Source organism: Aotus nancymaae, unplaced genomic scaffold (genome assembly GCF_030222135.1).
Source record: "Aotus nancymaae isolate 86718 unplaced genomic scaffold, 86718_ANA_hifiasm-v0.15.2.pri h1tg000019l, whole genome shotgun sequence".
Classification (NCBI taxonomy): Eukaryota; Metazoa; Chordata; class Mammalia; order Primates; family Aotidae; genus Aotus; species Aotus nancymaae.
The window spans coordinates 24,969,419-24,988,225 of NW_026988431.1; the positions used below are offsets into that span (position 1 = coordinate 24,969,419).

Sequence of the window (18,807 nt, forward strand, 5' to 3'; positions counted from 1 at the left end):
GATTTTATAATGTACCATAGGCTAATACTTTCTATCCTTTTGCCCAAAGGAATTTTACAGTCTCTAAACTGTAAAATCCAGTGAAGGTACAGAATGGAAAAACTGTAGTCTTTCTTGCCTAAGTTTACTGCTCCTTCTCCGCAATTAACACTTAGTATGTGCTTGTCTAGTTACTAGCGTCTTAAAGGAGCTTTTAGCAGACTCTCAAGGGACAAAAGAAAAAAAGTTTGGGGACTTAGCAACTGAATGGGATCTCCCGACACTAGTCTGAATTACCTCACTTGGCACTGGGTCAAGGGGAGGGGAAGTTTAATAGCCTTTAATCCACTCACTGGTTTCCCAAGGGATATCATTCAGGTATCCCAGATACCCGTAACAATAAGGTTCACAACACTGTGAAGTAAATTCTGTTAATGTCACTTAATAGATGTTAAAATGAACACAGAAAGGTTATTAAATGAGTAGCCCAGGATCATAGAGTTAGGTTGGTGGAAAGCCTGGATTAGAACTTAAGGCAATTTGACTACCAAATAGCCTACATTCTCAAACACTGTACTATTAGTCTATTTCTCCTAGATAAAAATCTCTGCAGGTTATTTTCATAAGTGTCAAGAAATTTAGGCTTAGGGAATTTAAGTAGTTTGCTTAAGGGCACACCTAGGAAATGATGGAATCAGAATTGAACTTCAGGTGGGCTGACTCCTGAGCCCTTAGTTTTAACCATCTCCCCATACCTTTGTTTAATATCCTGTCAACTTCTGAAATTTTAATTGTTGACTTATTAAATGTATGAAATTTACTTTGTTGCACCTTAATGCCTCCTATATTTTCTGGTTAAAGTATATGTATACTAACACAACCCCACTATTCTTGTTTATAAATTTCCAACCCTTTCAGAATCTTGTGACGATAGAATTTATTTCAGTAAAGTTATTTATAGGTGGGAGAAAGTGGAAGGGAACTATGTGACACAGTCCCTGCCTTCTAGGAGTTTGCTTTCTGGCTGGGAAAGACTTAAGTATGGAAGTTGACCTAGAACAAAAAACAGGATGTACCTGCTTAAGTCTTAAGTAGGTGAACTTGCATACTAGATACTTTGGAACAACTTAAGATTGTTAAGATAAAAAGAGATTTTGCTTTGGGGGCTCAGGAACCCTGAAGGTGAAATATAGGATATTGTTATTATAGTTGTTTCACTTTCAGATATTTCAAATATTGCGGTATTTTTGATGCAGTCATGTGGAGATGGATAAATAATTAATGTGTTAAATATTTACATATCTTTGATGTGGCTTAAAAGTATTTTATATATTTTAAAATATGACTAATGAGTTGTTAGCATGTTTTAATTGGTACAAGTATGTTAGAGTTATAGCTTCTTTCATAGATTAGTATATTTGATAGCTTTCAGTGGTTCTTGTTTTAAATTCTGACTTTCTTATTTGTATCGTGCTGGGTTTTTTTTTCCCCCCCCTTTTTATGGCTTTAAGACTTGCTCTGAAGTACCCATTTAAAATAACTTGTTTATAATATTAAATAGTATGTTCCTTTGTTACCTAAACTTTACACAACCTTTATAGGTTACCTGTTTGTTAAGATCACTTTTATAAGCTAGTATTATAGGTTGCAAAGATCTGGAGATGAGCAGGGAGAGAGAGTGTGTCTGTATGTGTGTGTACTCAGTGATAGCAGAATAGATTAGAAAGAGTATGTGTTGAAAATTAGGTACAACTTTATTAATTTGCACAACTTTGGGTAAAATACATCATTTCTGAGTCTGCTTATTCCCACTGTAAGCAAGGTTATTGTGTTAAATGAGAATGTGCAGCACCTAGCATATCACAAATGTTCAAAAATAACTATTATGTTTATTAATAAAAATACTAGTTAATATGAAGAACACAGAATGAAGGGGGACCATGGTATTTTCTTTGTAACTTGAAAAATATCCCCCATGTTGGGTAAACAGAGAAAGGAGGAAAAAAAACCTCTGAATTGACTGGTTTTGACATTTATTTGTGGCTTTGGGAAATTTATAGGGAGGGGGACTCTTTGCATTACCCTTTGCCCTTTTGACATAGGTAATTGAGGACAAAGGACACTTTTTTTTCATGTAGCTCTTAACAGATTTTTAAGGCTTTATTCCCTATCCAAATGGGAAGGTGGATTATTTTATTTCTTCAGTGAAAAATCAAATGATTTATATGATTTTAGAGTTAGGATTTCTACATTCTGAAATTTTTACTTTTCCCTTTGACATATTAATCAATGATTGATTAAATTCACCAATTTAGAAATTGTTAGACAGTCTTAAATTTCATTTGTTTAAACTTTTTGCATTCTAAAAAATAAAATACATCTGGCAGATTAAAACTGATCTTGGCAAAAATACATATAAAACAATTTCATGGTTTTTATAATCTCATAAAATAATTAATCCATCTTTAAACCTCTTTTATGAGTTCACTGTAGGCATATTCTTATTCCAACTGTCATTATAGGGTTAAACATTTGCTATATTGTAACACACGAAAGCAGTTAAGCCAAGCACTTAAGCCGTTTGGAATTGTTTACTTGCTAAAACCACTGTTAGTCAGCAGAGGCAGTACACCAGATTTCCTTGTGGCTTTTAGTGGAAAATGTTAAAAGCACACTCATTTTTCAGTTATAGAATTTTTTAGTTTGATCTGGATTAGTCACAGAACTGGCATGAACCTTCTAATTGTGAAGGCTGTCCAAATGCACTATTTTTTTCCTCCAGCTAGAGGAAGTTACATCCCGAACAGTAGCTCAGATCTCTGGTAAGTGTAACATGTGAGCATTACTAGGCATTTCATCCTGCGGGTCTGCAGTCTTTGCTCTTCAGACTGTTGCTTGGTTGGAATGCTTCTGTGGGACCGATACTGAGGTTCTGTAGATATTTTTTAAGGACCTACTCATTTGGGGATGTCAGAGGTGTTTTGCAAGATCATCTGAGGAACACGAAAGCATCTGAAATCTACTGAAAAGGATAACTGTAGCGGTTTTCACAGTGGAAGGAAACTATATTGGCAAAGAGGCAGATGATTGAATAAAGTAGTTGGCTCAAAGAAGATGCACAGTCTGCTGTTTTTTCCTCTGAATGAAGACTGTTTAATGGAAGCTGTATTCATGTGGAGATCAAAGGAAACACTGGAATGATAGACTACTAGGTTTTTTTTTTCCTCCGTTTTTTTTTTTTTTTTTTTTTTTTTTTTTTAAGAAAACAAAAAGCCTGAAGCAGTAATTTGAGCTCAAATGCCTTCTAATTCCTTCACAGCCTGCTTGTTCTATTAGGATTCTCCACTAACACCGTTTCTGCCCGGTGCCTATGCCCTTTTGCTGGAGCAGCCACAGACAACTGCCTGATGGAGAAAGAATGAACGCTCTGCCTTGCTTATGCTATCGATGGAAATAAAGCTAGCTGTGTTTCTTCTATTATATGGGAAATCTGGATTAATCAGGCTGTATTCTAGTACCAAGAGTCCTATTGTCTCTTGTGGTCTGACTCATCACATGTAAATGTACTGCAGCTTTGCTATTAATGCAGAGTGGTTTTTTTTTTTCCTTGCCCCTTTCCCAAACACTGAAAGAATTGTAAACCTCTGAGCTTCATTTTCAGAATTTGTGCTGAGCTCTAGATCTTTTTTTCTGTGAATAGTATCTGCGTACAGTATCTGCATTAAACCAGTGATGCTGAAGAAATGAAGACAAATTAGAAGTGGAAACAGAATAGTGAGATTTTATTTTTTATTTTCAATTATAAGCAAAACAGCTACTGGTTAACTATATGACCTTGCAGGCAAGAGTGGGTATCTCTGTGATTATCTCTGTCACAGCAATTGTTTCTCATTTCATTCTATATTATGTGGTGTTGTGTCACCAAAAACAATGATCATTTTGTGCAAGTAAATTTCAGAGGTAGAGCAGTAAGACTATTTTAGTAAGGGAAAAAATTTTTAAATGATCTTGGACTCAGTTTTAGTTATTGATGTGTTGGTGTGACATTTCTTCTTAAGTATTGCAGTAACCCAACAGAAATAATAGAATTTAGTTATTTTTAGGAAGTTACAAATTATGTAGTCATAATTTTAAACTTGTTTTTCCAATAGTACTTATTAACTTAAAAAGAAAAAAACCCAGCTGTGCTGTTCAGAGAATGTTTGTAAGTGTTGTACAGAAGAGGAGGAAAAACTACTTGTGCCCTTCCAACTGTGACTTTTATCACATAGCTTGGAATTTAGCGTTTTAAAAGATCGAATGAGTCGAGTGTGTATTGTTGTTTTGGAGGAGGTAGAAGATGAATCTCCTGCATTCATTTCTAAATTGCCACAGGAAAGTAAATCCCTACATTCTCCACCTTCTGGAAATGTATTGGTAAGATATGTAAGTTTATATGTTTACTATATTCTACTGAACTAGTAGTGTAAATCTTGTTTTTTAAGAATAGATGTAAGTTTCCACTAGTTTGTTTACAAACCCAAATTAAAGCAATATGTGTGTAAATATGATGCAATAATATTTTTGTATAAAATGCACACTTTGCATTTTACTTTTTCGTATGCTGAAATAACATTTCAGTCTTTATTTTTTCTTATTAAGCTCTTAAAAAGACTTTAAAAATAATTTGAGAATTAGTAGTTATGGCAACCGCGTTTCTGTTTTCATTTTGTGGTTTCAGAAACTGATGTAACAAGAATCAGGAACTCTGCATATTTTAGGAAAGGTTGACTACTCCCATCAACACCAAGGCATGGCCTTTTCTGTAATGAATTTTATATGAAAAAGAATCCTAGAAAGGTTTTTATGAAATTCACTCTTGATATTTTACCTTGGTTTTAGTGCTACTGTCAACTGGCTCCTTATTTGACTAGTATAGTATACCTTATCGAGAGGCTGTATCATTGATTAAGAAATTATTTTATTTATATATGCATGTGTTTGTCTTTTTATTTAAGTATCTAGTATTTTTTTTTCTTTGATTAGTGGCTATTTTCATCAACTGCCAGGTTTGCTTTCTTGTGATTTGTGTCTTTATACATGTAATGCTAATCTATGTAAGATAATTTGATGCCCCAAACGGACCTTTTCAAAAGAGGCTTCCTTCATGGGCTGGAAATTGCTTAACAAGTTCTGTCCCACAAGTAGATGTTGAGATGTCACATTTGTATTTGGAAGAGTCTTTCTTTTTGTGATGTATACAAACAAAAGGCTTCTACTTATAAGAAATAAAATCTGGTTATGTTTATTCTACCTAAATTGGGTCAAACTGAATTGATGTTTTTTTTAATGAGGCCCCCCCCTTTTTTTTTTCCCCAAGGAGGAATCCTGTACTTTGGCATGATTTGGTTTTATGAAACTTCTGGCTAATGTCAAAAAGTGATTATTGCTACAGGGAAGAAAACTTGTAGATTGAGAAGCTATGTATAAATAACCTTAGTCACCCCACATGGATGATTCTAATGTTTGTATTACTCTCTTGTATTTTAGCCATCACTGGTACAAGCTATATTTAACGGAGATCCCGACGAAGTTCGAGCACTAATATTTAAGAAAGAAGATGTTAACTTTCAGGTAAAACAGTTAATTCACTGACACCAGCCTTTGAAACTACTTTTTAAAATTCTTTCCTAGAATTGTGATTTTTACTTATAAGACCTTATTCTGTAACAGTTGTTTTAATTGAGGGCAGAAAGATATGGAGGCAAACGGGAAAACATTGGGCATATACTGAGGACAGTAACTAAAAGTGCAAGAGTACTAGAAGCCAGTAGGGGTCTTTTGTTCTCCCAGCTTTTACTTTGAAGTTTTCCAAACACAGGAAAGTTTTAAAAAAACACTCTGACTACCCATATACTTTTCACTTATGTTTGGCATTGATAACATTTTGCCACATTTGCTTTCTCTATTAATATACAACTTTCACATATATATGTATTAAGTTGCAGAAACCATGATACCTCACTATTACATACTTAACTGTACATTTCAGATGATTATTATTTTATCTAAATGTAAGATCACATTTGCTTTCTGTAAATGATAGTGAGCATTTTACAATGACTGTTGATTAATTTCTGTCAGATTAGTCTTTCAGTAAAGTCATTGAAAAGTTTTCAGACTTAAAGATACAGTAGTATATTCAGTGCTGACATGTTGGACAGTTTTAGAAAGAGTGGATATATGGATAATTTTCTCTCTCTCTATGTTTTTTCAGTGGCCAGTATTTAGTTTACTAAATTGTAGCTAAAAGTACATTATGTAGTCTTTCACAATTACATCCACTAATGTATATATTTTTACCAGAAACAAATGTACCCCTGAGATATGAAGGGGGTGAAGAGTCATATGATTCATAAAGTCACTGTGGCAGCACCAAACAGATGACCTAGAAATGATTGTGGTTCTAAGAAAGCATCTGTTGCAAGCTCATTTTTAACTCTTATCTTTCCTCCTTTTTTTAATACAATACTGCTATGACAACTTAATGTTAGGTAGATACCAAAAGGTTTTACCTTATTTTTAAAATATGGATTATCTGAGTAGATTTCAATTGTTGGCTAAAACTGTTAATTCTAACATTGAGTAATGACTAGAATGCTATCATTATATTTTTTTCTGAAGCTTTTTCTAAGTGAATTGCCTTCAAGTTTATATATAGTTGTAAACATGCACCTAATTCAGGATGGATGGCTGGATAGAATGATTAATTGATTGATGTATTTAGAGAGAGAGTCTGGCGCTGTTGCCCAACCTGGAATGCAGTGGCACGGTCTTGCCTCGCTACAACCTCCGCCTTGCGGGTTTAAATGGTTCTCCTGCCTCAGCCTCCCAAGTAGCTGGGATTACAGGCACCCGCCACCATGCCTGGCTAATTTTTTGTTTGTATTAGACACAGGGTTTCGCCATGTTGGTCAGGCTGGCCTCAAACCCCTGACCTCAGGTGATCCGCCCACCTTGGCCTCCCAAAGTGCTGAGATTGCAGGCACGAGCCACCATGCCCAGCCAGAATTTATTTATTTTAAATGGAGCGTCTGGTCACTTTACCCAGGGTATACTGAAGACTATGCATTTCTTAGAAAATAGCTAAAGGGGTATAGATGCGTGAACAGGCGGAAAACATGTTTTCTGTTTTGTTTAACTCTTAAGATTTTATTGTTATTTTGGTTTTATTTTAATAGTACTAATAAATACTACCTTGGTGAGCAAGTTTTGACTATAATTCCATTTACCAGTGCTAATTTCCCCATCATTATAAGATTATTATAGCTAACATTACTTTTATGTTATATTTAATCAGTTTATCCTAAATTAAAAAAAATATTTAGAGTCATTGAGAGCATCAGTTCACTCATGCTCTCTTTGTATCACTTCAGTGATACAAAGGTTTTAACAGCAACTTTTATGATTGCTTTTAGGCCTTTTCTCTTGTAACCCTTTCTTAGTAGTTGAGAGCATTGTCTTAATGTCAAGATTTGTTAACTTTTTGGCCATTCTTTGAATTTAAGATGGTAAATATCTTCTGATTCTGTTTGATAAGGAATCATAGGGGGTTTTAAAAAGCAATGGATGTTAAATTCACTGACTTTTAATAGTTAATAAAATATTTTTAAGCTTTATGTCAGTGTGACGGTGTTTTCCCAAAATAAATTTATTTAAATAAGTATTTGGAGAATGACATTGGACTTTTTGAAATTCAGTTTTCTCTTAAGGTTTTTGAGGTTGTTTTTATACATTTTTAGAATGGATGTAAGTTCAAATTTGTTTCTATACCATTACATAGTCATTATATAATCAGATTGGTTTCTTTAGTCACATCCTAAAGTTTTGAATTTTGTAGACCACTAAATAGCACCTTTCTTAGTAACACACCGAATAGATTTTTCTTTTTATTTTAGTAGGTTTGAAAAATAAAATGTGGGTACATAGTCGGTGTCTGTATTTATGGGGTACATGGGATGTTTTGGTACAGGCATGTAATGTGAAATAATCACATCATGAAGAATGAGATACTCATCCCCTCAGGCATTTACTCTGAGTTACAAACATTCCAGTTACATTCAAATTATTTTAAAATGTACAATTAAGTTATATTATTGACTATAGTCAACCTATTTGTACTATCTAATAGTAGGTCTTATTCATTCTATTTTTTTGTACCCATTAACCATCCCCACCTCCCATTCAACACCCCCCACCACTACCCTTCCCAGCTTCTGGTAACCATCCTTCTAATTATGTCCATGAGTTCAGTTGATTTGATGTTTAGATCCCACAAGTAAGTAAGAACATATGATATTTGTCTTTCTGTGCCTGCGTTACTTGAGTTAACATAATGATCTCCAGTTCCATCCAAGTTGTTGCAAATGACTGGGTCTCTTTTTTTTTGGCTGACTAGTACTCCATTGTGTGTATGTACCAAATTTTCATTATCTATTCATGTGTTGATGGATGCTTAGGTTGCTGCCGAGTCTTAGCTATTGTAAACAGTGCTGCAGCAAACTTGGAGTGCAGATATCTCTTTGATATGCTCATTTCCTTTATTCTGGATATATACCCAGCAGTGGGATTGCTGGATCATATGGTAGCTCTATTTTTAGTCTTTTGGGAGACCTCCACACTGTTCTCTATAATGGTTGTACATCCCTACCAATGGTGTACAAGGGTTCCCTTTTCTTCACATCCTCACCAGCATTTGTTGTTGCCTAACTTTTGGATAAAAACGCTTTTAACTGGGGCGAGGTGATATCTCATTGTAGTTTTGCATTTCTCTGATGATCAGTGATATTGAGAACCTTTTCTTATGCCTTATTGCGATTTGTGTGTCTTTTGAGAAAATGTCTTTTCAGATCTTTTGTCCATATTTGATCAGATTATTAGGTTTTTTCCTATAGAGTTGCTTGAACTCCTTATATTCTAGTTATTAATCCCTTGTCAGAGGGGTAGTTTTCAAATGTTTTCTCCCATTCTGTGGGTTGTCTCTTCACTTTGTTGATTACTTCATTTGCTGTGCAGAAGCTTTTTAACTTGATGTGATCCCATTTGTCCATGTTTGCTTTGGTTGCCTGTGCTGTGGGCTATTGCTCAAGAAATCTTTGCCTAGACTAATGTCCTAGAGATTGTCCCCAGTGTCTTCTTGTGTTAGATTCAGTTTGAAGTGTTTAATGCATTTTGATTTGATTTTTGTCTATGGCAAGAGATAGGGGTCTAGTTTCATGATTTTGGATGTGGATATTCAGTTTCCCAGCACCACTTATTGAAGAGACTATCTTTTTCCAGCGTATGTTCTTGGCACCTTTGTCAAAATTGAGTTCGCTGTAGGTGTTTGGATTTTTTTGGGGGTTCTCTATTCTGTTCTGTGGGTATATGTGTCTGTTTTTATGACAGTACATGCTATTCTGGTTACGATAGCTCTGTAGTATAATTTGAAGTCAGATAATGGGATTTACCAGTAGAATATTTGTTATTTTAGTTTAGGGTAGCTTTGGCTATTCAGGGTCTTTTGTGGTTCTGTATAAATTTTAGTGTTTTTTTATTTCTGTGAAGAATGTCATTGGTATTTTGATTGGGGTTGCATTGAATCTGTAGATTACTTTGGGTAGTGTGGACATTTTAACAGTATTGATTTATCCAGTCCATGAACATGGAATATTTTTCCACTTTTTTTGGTGTCCTCTTCAGTTTTCTTCATTGATGTTTTATTGTTTCCATTATAGAGATCTTTTACTTCCTTGGTTAATTTCTAGGTATTTAGTTTTATGCGTGGCTGTAGTAAATGGGATTGCTTTTTAATTTCTTTTTCACATTGTTCACTGCTGGCGTATAGAAATGCTAGTGATGTTTGTATGTTGATTTTGATTTCTGCAACTTTACTGAATTTATCAGTTCTAGTTTTCCTACGGAATGTTTAGTTTTTTCTAACAACAAGATTATATCACCAATAAACAAGGATAATTTGACTTCTTCCTTTCCAATTTGGATGCCCTTTCTATCTTTCTCTTTTCTGATTACTCTAGCTAGGACTTCCAGTGCTATGTTGAATAACAGTGATGACAGTGGGCATCCTTGTTGTGTTGCAGGTCTTAGGGGAAAGGCTTTCAGTTTTTCACCATTCAGTATGATACTAGCTTGTTGTATGTGGCTTTATGATGTTGAAGTATATTCCTTCCATATCCAGTTTTTTGAGGGTTTTTATCCTGAAGGGATGTTGAATTTTTTAATCAAACTTTTTTCAGCATCAATTGAAATGATCATATGGTTATTATCCTTTATTTTTTTGATATGCTGTATGATGTTGATTGATTGTGTGTTTTAAGCCATCCTTGCATCCCAGAGATAAATCCCACTTGATCATGATGAATGATCTTTCTAATATATTGTTGAATTCAGTTTGCTAGTATTTTGTTGAGGATTTTTGCATCATTATTTATCAGAGATGCTGGCCTGTAGATTTTTGGGGGTTTTTGTTTGTTGGTTTGTTTGTTTTGTTTTTTTGATGTGTCTTTGTCTGGTTTTGGTATCAGGGTAATACTGGCCTTGTAGAATGAATTTGGAAGTAGTACCCCCTCTATTTTTTAGAATATTTTGAGTAGGATTAGTATTAGCTCTTTAAATGTTTGGTAGAATTCATCAGTGAAGCCATTGTGCCTTGGCCTTTTCTTTCCTAGAAGACTTTTTATTATAGATTTGATCTCATTACTTGGTATTGGTCTGTTCTGGTTTTGAATTTCCTCTTGGTTCAGTCTTGGTAGGTTGTATGTGTCTAGGAATTCATCCATTTCTTTACATTTTCCAGTTTATTAGCATATGGTTGCTTATAGTAACCACTAACAAGCCTTTGGATTTCTACGGTATAAGTCGTAATGTCTCATATTTCATTTCTGATTTTATTTGGATCTTCTCTTTTTTTCTTAGTCTGGCTAAAAGTTTGTCAGTTTTTTTTTTTTTTTAATCAACTTTTTGTTTCCCTAATAGATTTTTAACAAAACTTTAATGTTAAAAAATATATACATTCAGTCTGGGCGCAGTGGCTTACGCCTGTTCGGGAGGCCGAGGCAGGTGGATCACGAGGTCAAGAGATTGAGACCATCCTGGCTCACACAGTGAAACCCTATCTCTATGAAAAATACAAAAAATTAGCCAGGCGTGGTGGCACGTGCCTGTAGTCCCAGCTGCTGGGGAGGCTGAGGCAGGAGAATTGCTTAAACCCACGAGGTAGAGGCTGCAGTGAGCCAAGATCGAGCCACTGCACTCCAGCCTTGGGCGACAGAGCTAGACTCAATCTAAAAAAAAAAAAAAATTATACATTCATATTATTTGGTATGAGATGAAATCTTCTGTGGTAGAAGTCCTGTAACATGATTTCACTAGCAAATACTGGAGTTTTATATTTGGAGGCTTTTGGCCACAGATATAATTGACTACCTGAATAAATAGAACTATTTTGCTTGTTTAATAATTTAATCTAGAGCATAGTGATTTACGGTTGGTTAAAACAGCAATGTCAGAGCTCTGGGTGAGCTTCTCTGTGAAATGCTTGGCTTTCTCATAATAAAGAGATGACTGCTGCATTCATGTACTTGTGAGAAACAACCAAAGAAAGTGGAAAAAGGACTCTCCTGTACATTTTCTTTTAAAAAAGGAGAAAGCATCTCTTCCAGAGTCCCCACAAAATTCCTTCCTAAGGTTCCATTGGTCACAAGACTGCTCTTAACTAATTCACCAGTAAAGTAGAATGGGATTCACTTTTTGCTAGATCGGTCTTGGTTCATCACCTGGTTCATCCGCTGGAGCAGGAATAAGGGTTCAGTGGATTTCAATGAATATATTGCCATATTCAGGAGTAAATTAGGATTTTCATAGGAAGGAAGAAAGGGAAAATCATTGTTTGGATAGGAACCTTACAGGGAAGGTTATTAGTTGCCTAAAAACTGTTGAAATAGCCAACTTTTGGAAAAATAAGTCACCTGGATGTGGAAGAATCACTGTAAACCATAAAAGGGGAAATGCAATCAAACTGTTTAAAAAGTAGAGTGGTAATGGAACATGAAGAACGTTGGACTCTAAGTTGAAAGATCTAGGTTTTCATATCTTCTTAGCCTCATTGGCTATACAAGTTAAGTGAATCTTGTTAACTTCAGCTCTCACTTTTTTTTTTTTTTTTTTTTTTTTGGTAAATGTTTGGGATTATATTAATGATCTTCACAGTCTTTCCACACCCCAAATTCAGGATGCTGTAAAAATTCTAAATGACCTTCAGTGACCTCCTGCTTTTGCCCAGAAGCTTTCATTTGTATTTCTAGATTTATGTGACCAAAATCATAAATGCCTTTCCCTAAGATTTACTAGAACTTAATGCCCTGTTGTGGAACCCAAATAAGTTACTCTGAAATATTAATTATACCACATTTTAGAGGAAAACCTTGATTCTTCTTTATAAGGAAATTATTTTCTACAAGCATAAATTGCTTTTTCTTAAGAGTGAAAAACTTGGTGTTAATTGTAGAATTTTACTTTTGAGACAGACATAGGCATAAGCCATTTTATGTTATTCATTTTAACTTGTACAGCAGTTTTGTAAAATTCACATGTTAACATTTCTACTAAAATTCACAAAAATTAACCTTCTGCAGAATCTGTAAGTATAGCAGAATGGAAATTTGAATGCTTGTCAGACTTAATAGTAACTAGAGAAATAAAGCATATTGTTGAGAGAGAAATATTTTTTCTTCTGCCAAATAGTACTATAAAGCAAAATAGTACGAAAATGGGGTTTTCTCGCTAAAATAGTTAGGTCTGTGCCCTATAACGCTTGCCTTTTAAGCTGTGCTATAAAGATAATCCTAATTTTGATAATACGAAGTGCTATTAGATTTTAGCATTGCAAACAAGTGATGAGACAAATAAGACACAAGCCTCCTTCAGTGCTGTATTTTTTTCGGTAGATAAAAATGTCAACAGTAGTATTACACTAAGGATCCAGCCAAACCGTTTTTAGTGTCTAAACATAGGAAGGCTAACATTATGAGCAACCCTTTTTAAACTCTAAAGAGCTGATTTAAGAGCTAAGTGGTATATCTTAGATGTAGCATATAACTTAATATTTTTTAAAAAGTGCTACCTTGTATAATTTGCTTATTGGCTTCTGAATTTAGATGTACTTTACTAATCAAAAATGAATCGCAAAAGTAGTCCTCCAAATTATTATTATCCCTTAAGCTTTCAAAACTGCTTTCTGGGATCATTGAAATGATGTTTATTTTACTTTTTTCAGATGAAGTGCTCAGCAAATAAACTCTTCTGAAAATTAGCAAGAAGCAGTCTAATCCTCAAAAAGTCTTTTTTAGTGGCCACATGTTGCTTCTGCTGACTGTCGCTACACCAAGCTGTTGATGTTTCTGAGCTCTTAAAATCTCTTCACTCATTATTTGAGGTCATGCGCACTCTCTGTCCTAAAAACACATGTGTGTACATGGCTTTCTCTTATAGCTATTCAAGTAACTAATGTTGGAGCCCACAACCCTCCATCCCCATCTCAGGTATATCTCCCGAGCTTTCAGCTGGATTGTATAGAACATGGAGTGAAGTGGGGGCAGGCATGGGAGAAGAACCAACTCACCTTCCTCTCAAGAGAGAAATGACACCTCTCTCCAGCTGTATGTAGCCAGTGCCTCTAGATTCCAGTTTCAGATCTGTAAATTTTCTTCATCAATGTTGAGGTTTCTCCGAAGATCCATAACCGAATATATGTCCTATGTCACTGTGACCGAATGATTACTGTGGTGGTCCTGAAACAAAGAAGATATTATCCACTGGAACCAGCAGTTTTTAGAGGTTCAAAATACAGAAATTTTTTTGTATTCTACTGAGGTATTTATTTTTAGTAAGCGTGTTATACATGAGTTCTGCATTTTGCTTTTTCATCCCTAATGTATTTTGGAAGTCAGTCCATATTAGTCTATAGAGACTTTCCTCATTCTTTATAGCTATATTTCCATTGTGTATTTCATAGCGTAATTTATTTAACAAGCAGAACTAGTTCCCTCTTAGAGGACATTTGGGTTATTACTAACCCTGTTCATTGGTAATAAATGGGATCTTTTCATCAAGTTAACAAAAATTCTACTTCAGTGGACAAGCAAAAACTTTTAAATGTTTGTATTTTATATGTTTTATTAAATATATTTTTACAGACTACCTTTCCTCTAGGTTCAGTGTTTAAAGCAATTTTAGTGCATAGGTTTATATGAATTGAAGGTAATTACTGGCGTTTTCTATAAAGCTCAAGTATCGATACCTACATACTCAGAAATAATGCTGATGATTACTTATACAGATATTGATAGTTATATGGTATAGCAAAAATACCATAAATTATGTCCTAAATTTCATACTGAAATAAAGTAACTTTGGTCTGAAAAGTCTCAGCTAATGTCTTAGCCTATTTTTAAAACACTTTTGAGATACAGTTGATGTATAATAAACTGCATATATGTAGAGTATAAAATTTCGTAAGTTTTGATACATGCATACACCTATGAAATCATCACCACAGTCAAAATAGTTAACATTCCTATGGCTCCCAAAGGATTCCATTTGCCTCTTGGGAATCCCTTCCTCTTTCCTCTCCCCTGATAATTACTGACCTAGTTTGTATAATTTTGTTTTTTTCTAGAGTGTTATATAAATGGAATTACACAGTATGTCATTTTTTTGTCTAGCTTTTTTTTTTCGTAATAGATTTTGTGTTATAGAGCAGCTTTAGGTTCATAGCAGTGTTGAGAGGAAGGTACAGAGATTTCTGATACACTTTACTGCCACCACAAATGAATAGCCTTCCCCATTATCAGCATTTCCCATTAGAGTGGTACGTTTGTTAAAATTGATGAACCTACATTAATATACATTATTATGACTAAAAAACCAGACTTTTTATTAGGATTCATTCCTGGTATTATACATTGAATGGGACTGGACAAATGTATAATGACATGTATACACCATTATAATTTCATACAGAGTGGTTTCACTGCTATATCCTCTTTGCACCCCCTGTTCATTCTTAATTTTTTTAAAGTTGTTTCCATAGTTTTGCCTTTTCCAAAATGTCATATAGTTGGAATCATATAATATGTACCGTTTTGAGGTTGACATCTTTTTCACTTAGTAGTGTGCATTTAACTTTCTTCTGTGTGTGGGGCGGGGATTTGTTTTTGTTTTTAAGTTCTGGGGTACATGTGCACATCTTACAGGATTGTTACATAGTATACAAATGCCATGGTGGTTTGCTGCCTGCATCCCCTTGTCACCTACATTTGGTATTTCTCCTAATGTTATCCCTCCCCAATCTTCTCACACCCTGCTTTCCCTCCCCTAGCCTCCCACACCCCCCAACAGACCCCAGTGTGTGATGTTCCCCTCCCTGTATCCTTATGTTCTCATTGTTCGCACCCACTTACGAGTGAGAATATGCAGTGTTTGGTTTTCTGTTCTTGTTTCAGTTTGCTGAGAATGATGGTTTACAGATTCAACTATGTCCCTGCAAAGGTCATAAACTCATCATTTTTTATGACTGTGTAGTATTCCGTGGTGTATATGTGCCACGTATTCTTTGTCCAGTCTATCTTTGATGGGCATTTGGGTTGGTTCCAAGTCTTTGCTATTGTAAACAGTGCCACAATGAACATACATGTGCATGTGTCTTTATAACAGATCAATTTATAATCCTTTGAGTATATACCCAGTAATGGAATTGCTGGGTCAAATGGTAATTCTATTTCTAGATCCTTGAGGAATTGCCACACTGTCTTCCACAATCGTTGAACTAATTTACACTCCCACTAACAGTGTAAAAGTGTTCCTATTTCTCCACATCCTCTCCAGCAACTATTGTCTCCAGATTTTTTAATGATCGCCATTCTAAGTGGTGTGAGATGGTATCTCAGTGTGGTTTTGATTTGCGTTTCTCTAATGATGAAGTATGATGAGCATTTTTTCATGTTTGTTGGTCTCATATATGTCTTCTTTTGAAAAGTGTTCATGTTTTTCGTCCACTTTTTGATGGTGTTGTTTTTTTCTTGTATATTTGTTTTAGTTCTTTGCAGATTCTGTGTATGTGTAGCTTGCAAAATTTTTTTCCTAATCCGTTGGTTGCTGATTCACGCTAATGATTGTTTCTTTTGCTGTGCAGAAGCTCTTAAGTTTAATTAGATCCCATTTGTCTGTTTTGGCTTTTGTTGCCATTGCTTTTGGTGTTTTAGTCATGAAGTCCTTGCCTGTGCCTGTGTCCTGAATGGTATTGCCTAGGTTTTCTTCTAGGGTTTTTGTGGTGTTAGGTATTATGTTTAAATCTTTAATCCATCTGCAGTTAATTTTTGTATAAGGTGTCAGGAAAGGGTCCAGTTTCTGCTTTCTGCACATGGCTAGCCAGTTTCCCCAACACCATTTATTAAACAGGGGAATCCTTTCCCCATTGCTTGTTTTTGTCAGGTTTGTCAAAGATCAGATGATTGTAGGTGTGTGGCATTACTTCCAAGGCCTCTCTTCTGTTCCATTGGTCTATATCTCTGTTTTGGTACAGTACCATGCTGTTTTGATTACTGTAGCCTTGTATAGTATAGTTTGAAGTTAGGTAGCGTGATGCCTCCAGCTTTGTTCCTTTTGCTTAGGACTGTCTTGGCTATGTGGGCTCTTTTTTGGTTCCATATGAAGTTTAAGGTGGTTTTTTTTTCAGTTCTGTGAAGAAGGTCAATGGTAGTTTGATGGGGATAGCACTGAATCTATAAATTACTTTGGGCAGTATGGCCATTTTCATAATACTGATTCTTCCTAACCATAAGCATGGAGTTTTTCCATCTGTTTGTGTCCTCTTGTTTCCTTGAACAGTGGTTTGTAGTTCTCCTTGAAGAGGTCCTTCACGTTCTTTGTTAGTTGCATTCCTAGGTATTTTATTCTCTTCGTAACAATTGTGAATGGGAGTTTACTCATGATTTGGCTCTCTGTTTGTTATTGGCATATAGGAATGCTTGTGATTTTTGCACTTTGATTTTGTATCCTGAGACTTTGCTGAAGTTGCTTGTCATCTTAAGAAGATTTTGGGCTGAGACCATGGAATCTTCTAAATATACAGTCATGTCATCTGCAAATAGAGACAGTTTGACTTCCTCTTTTCCTAACTGAATACTCTTTATTTCTTTTGCTTACCTGATTGCTCTTGGTAGAACTTCCAATACTATGTTGAATAGGAATGGTAAGAGAGGACACCCTTGTCTAGTGCAGTTAGGAAATGCTTCCAGTTTTTGCCCATTCAGTATGATATTGGCTGTGGGTTTGTCATAAATTGCTTTTATCATTTTGAGATACGTTCCATCAATACCTAGTTTATTGTTTTTAGCATAAAGGGCTGTTGAATTTTGTCGAGGGTCTTCTCTGCATCAATTGAGATAATCATGGTTTTTGTCTTTGGTTCCGTTTATGTGATGGATTACGTTGATAGATTTGCATATGTTGAACTAACCTTGCATCACGGGGAAAAGCCTACCTGATCGTGATGGATAAGCTTTCTGATGTGCTGTTGCATTTGGTTTGCCAGTATTTTGTTGAAGATTTTTGCGTCCATGTTCATCATGGATATTGGCCTGAAATTTTCGTTTTTAGTTGTATCTCTGCCAGGTTTTGGCATCAGGATGATGTTGGTTTCATAAAATGAGTTAGGGAGGATTCCCTCTTTTTGTGTTGTTTGCAGTAGTTTCCGAAGGAGTGGTAACAGTTCCTCTTTGTACATCTGGTAGAATTCGGCTGTGAACCTGTCTGGACCTGGACTTTTTTTGGTTGGTAGGCTATTAATTGCTGCCTCAACTTCAGACCTTGTTATTGGTCTATTCAAGGATTCAGCTTCTTCCTGGTTTAGTCTTGGGAGGCTGTAAGTGTCCAGGAATTTATCCATTTCTTCCTGATTTACTGGTTTATGTGCATAGTTGTTTGTAGTAATCTCTGGTGGTAGTTTGCATTCTATGGAATCGGTGGTGATATCCCCTTTATCATTTTATATTGCATCTATTCAATTCTTCACTCTCTCCTTCTTTATTAGTCTGGCTAGCAGATAATTTTGTTGATCTTTTCAAAAAACCAGCTCTTGGATTTATTAAATTTTTTTGTGAAGGGTTTTTTGCATCTCTGTCTCCTTCAGTTCTGCTCTGATCTTAGTTATTTCTTGTCTTCTGCTAGCTTTTGAATTTGTTTGATCTTGCTCCTCTAACTCTTTTAATTTTGATGATAGGGTGTCGATTTTAGATCTTTCCTCGCTTCTCATATGGGCATTTATAAATTTCCCTCTGGACACTGCTTTAAATGTGTCCCAGAGATTCTGGTTATGTTATGTCTTCTTTCTCATTGGTTTTAAAGAACATCTTTATTTCTGCCTTCATTTCATTATTTATCCAGTAATCATTCAGGAGCAGGTTGTTCAGTTTCCATGTAGTTTTGCGATTTTGAGGGAGTGTCTTAATCCTGAGTTCTAATTTGATTGCACTATGGTCTGAGAGACCGGTGGTTATGATTTCTGTTCTTTTGCGTTTGCTGAGGAGTGATTTACTTCCAATTATGTGGTCAATTTTAGAGTAAGTGCAATGTGGTGCTGAGAAGAATGTGTATTCTGTGGGTTTGGGTGGAGAGTTCTGTAGATGTCTTTTAGGTTCGCTTGGTCCAGATCTGAGTTCAAGTCCTGGATATCCTTTTAATTTTCTGTCTCATTGACATAATATTGGCAGTGGAGTGTTAAAGTCTCCCACT

At 35.3% G+C, this 18,807-nt stretch overlaps 1 protein-coding gene across 15 annotated transcripts in view; it reads left to right on the forward strand.

Moving 5' to 3' along the window:
* Positions 1–18,807, forward strand: part of ANKRD28 (ankyrin repeat domain 28) — a 200,461-nt gene that overhangs the window by 65,338 nt on the left and 116,316 nt on the right. For 4 of the 15 annotated variants that reach the window (XM_012466765.3, XM_012466764.3, XM_012466769.2 and 1 more), the window contains one exon: positions 5,509–5,592. In XM_012466765.3, coding sequence (XP_012322188.1) covers positions 5,509–5,592 — 84 coding nt within the window. Of the gene's footprint in view, positions 1–2,585; positions 4,405–5,508; positions 5,593–18,807 lie in introns of those variants that run through there. The other 11 variants (XM_012466771.2, XM_012466770.3, XR_002479185.2 and 8 more) reach the window with 9 other exon arrangements.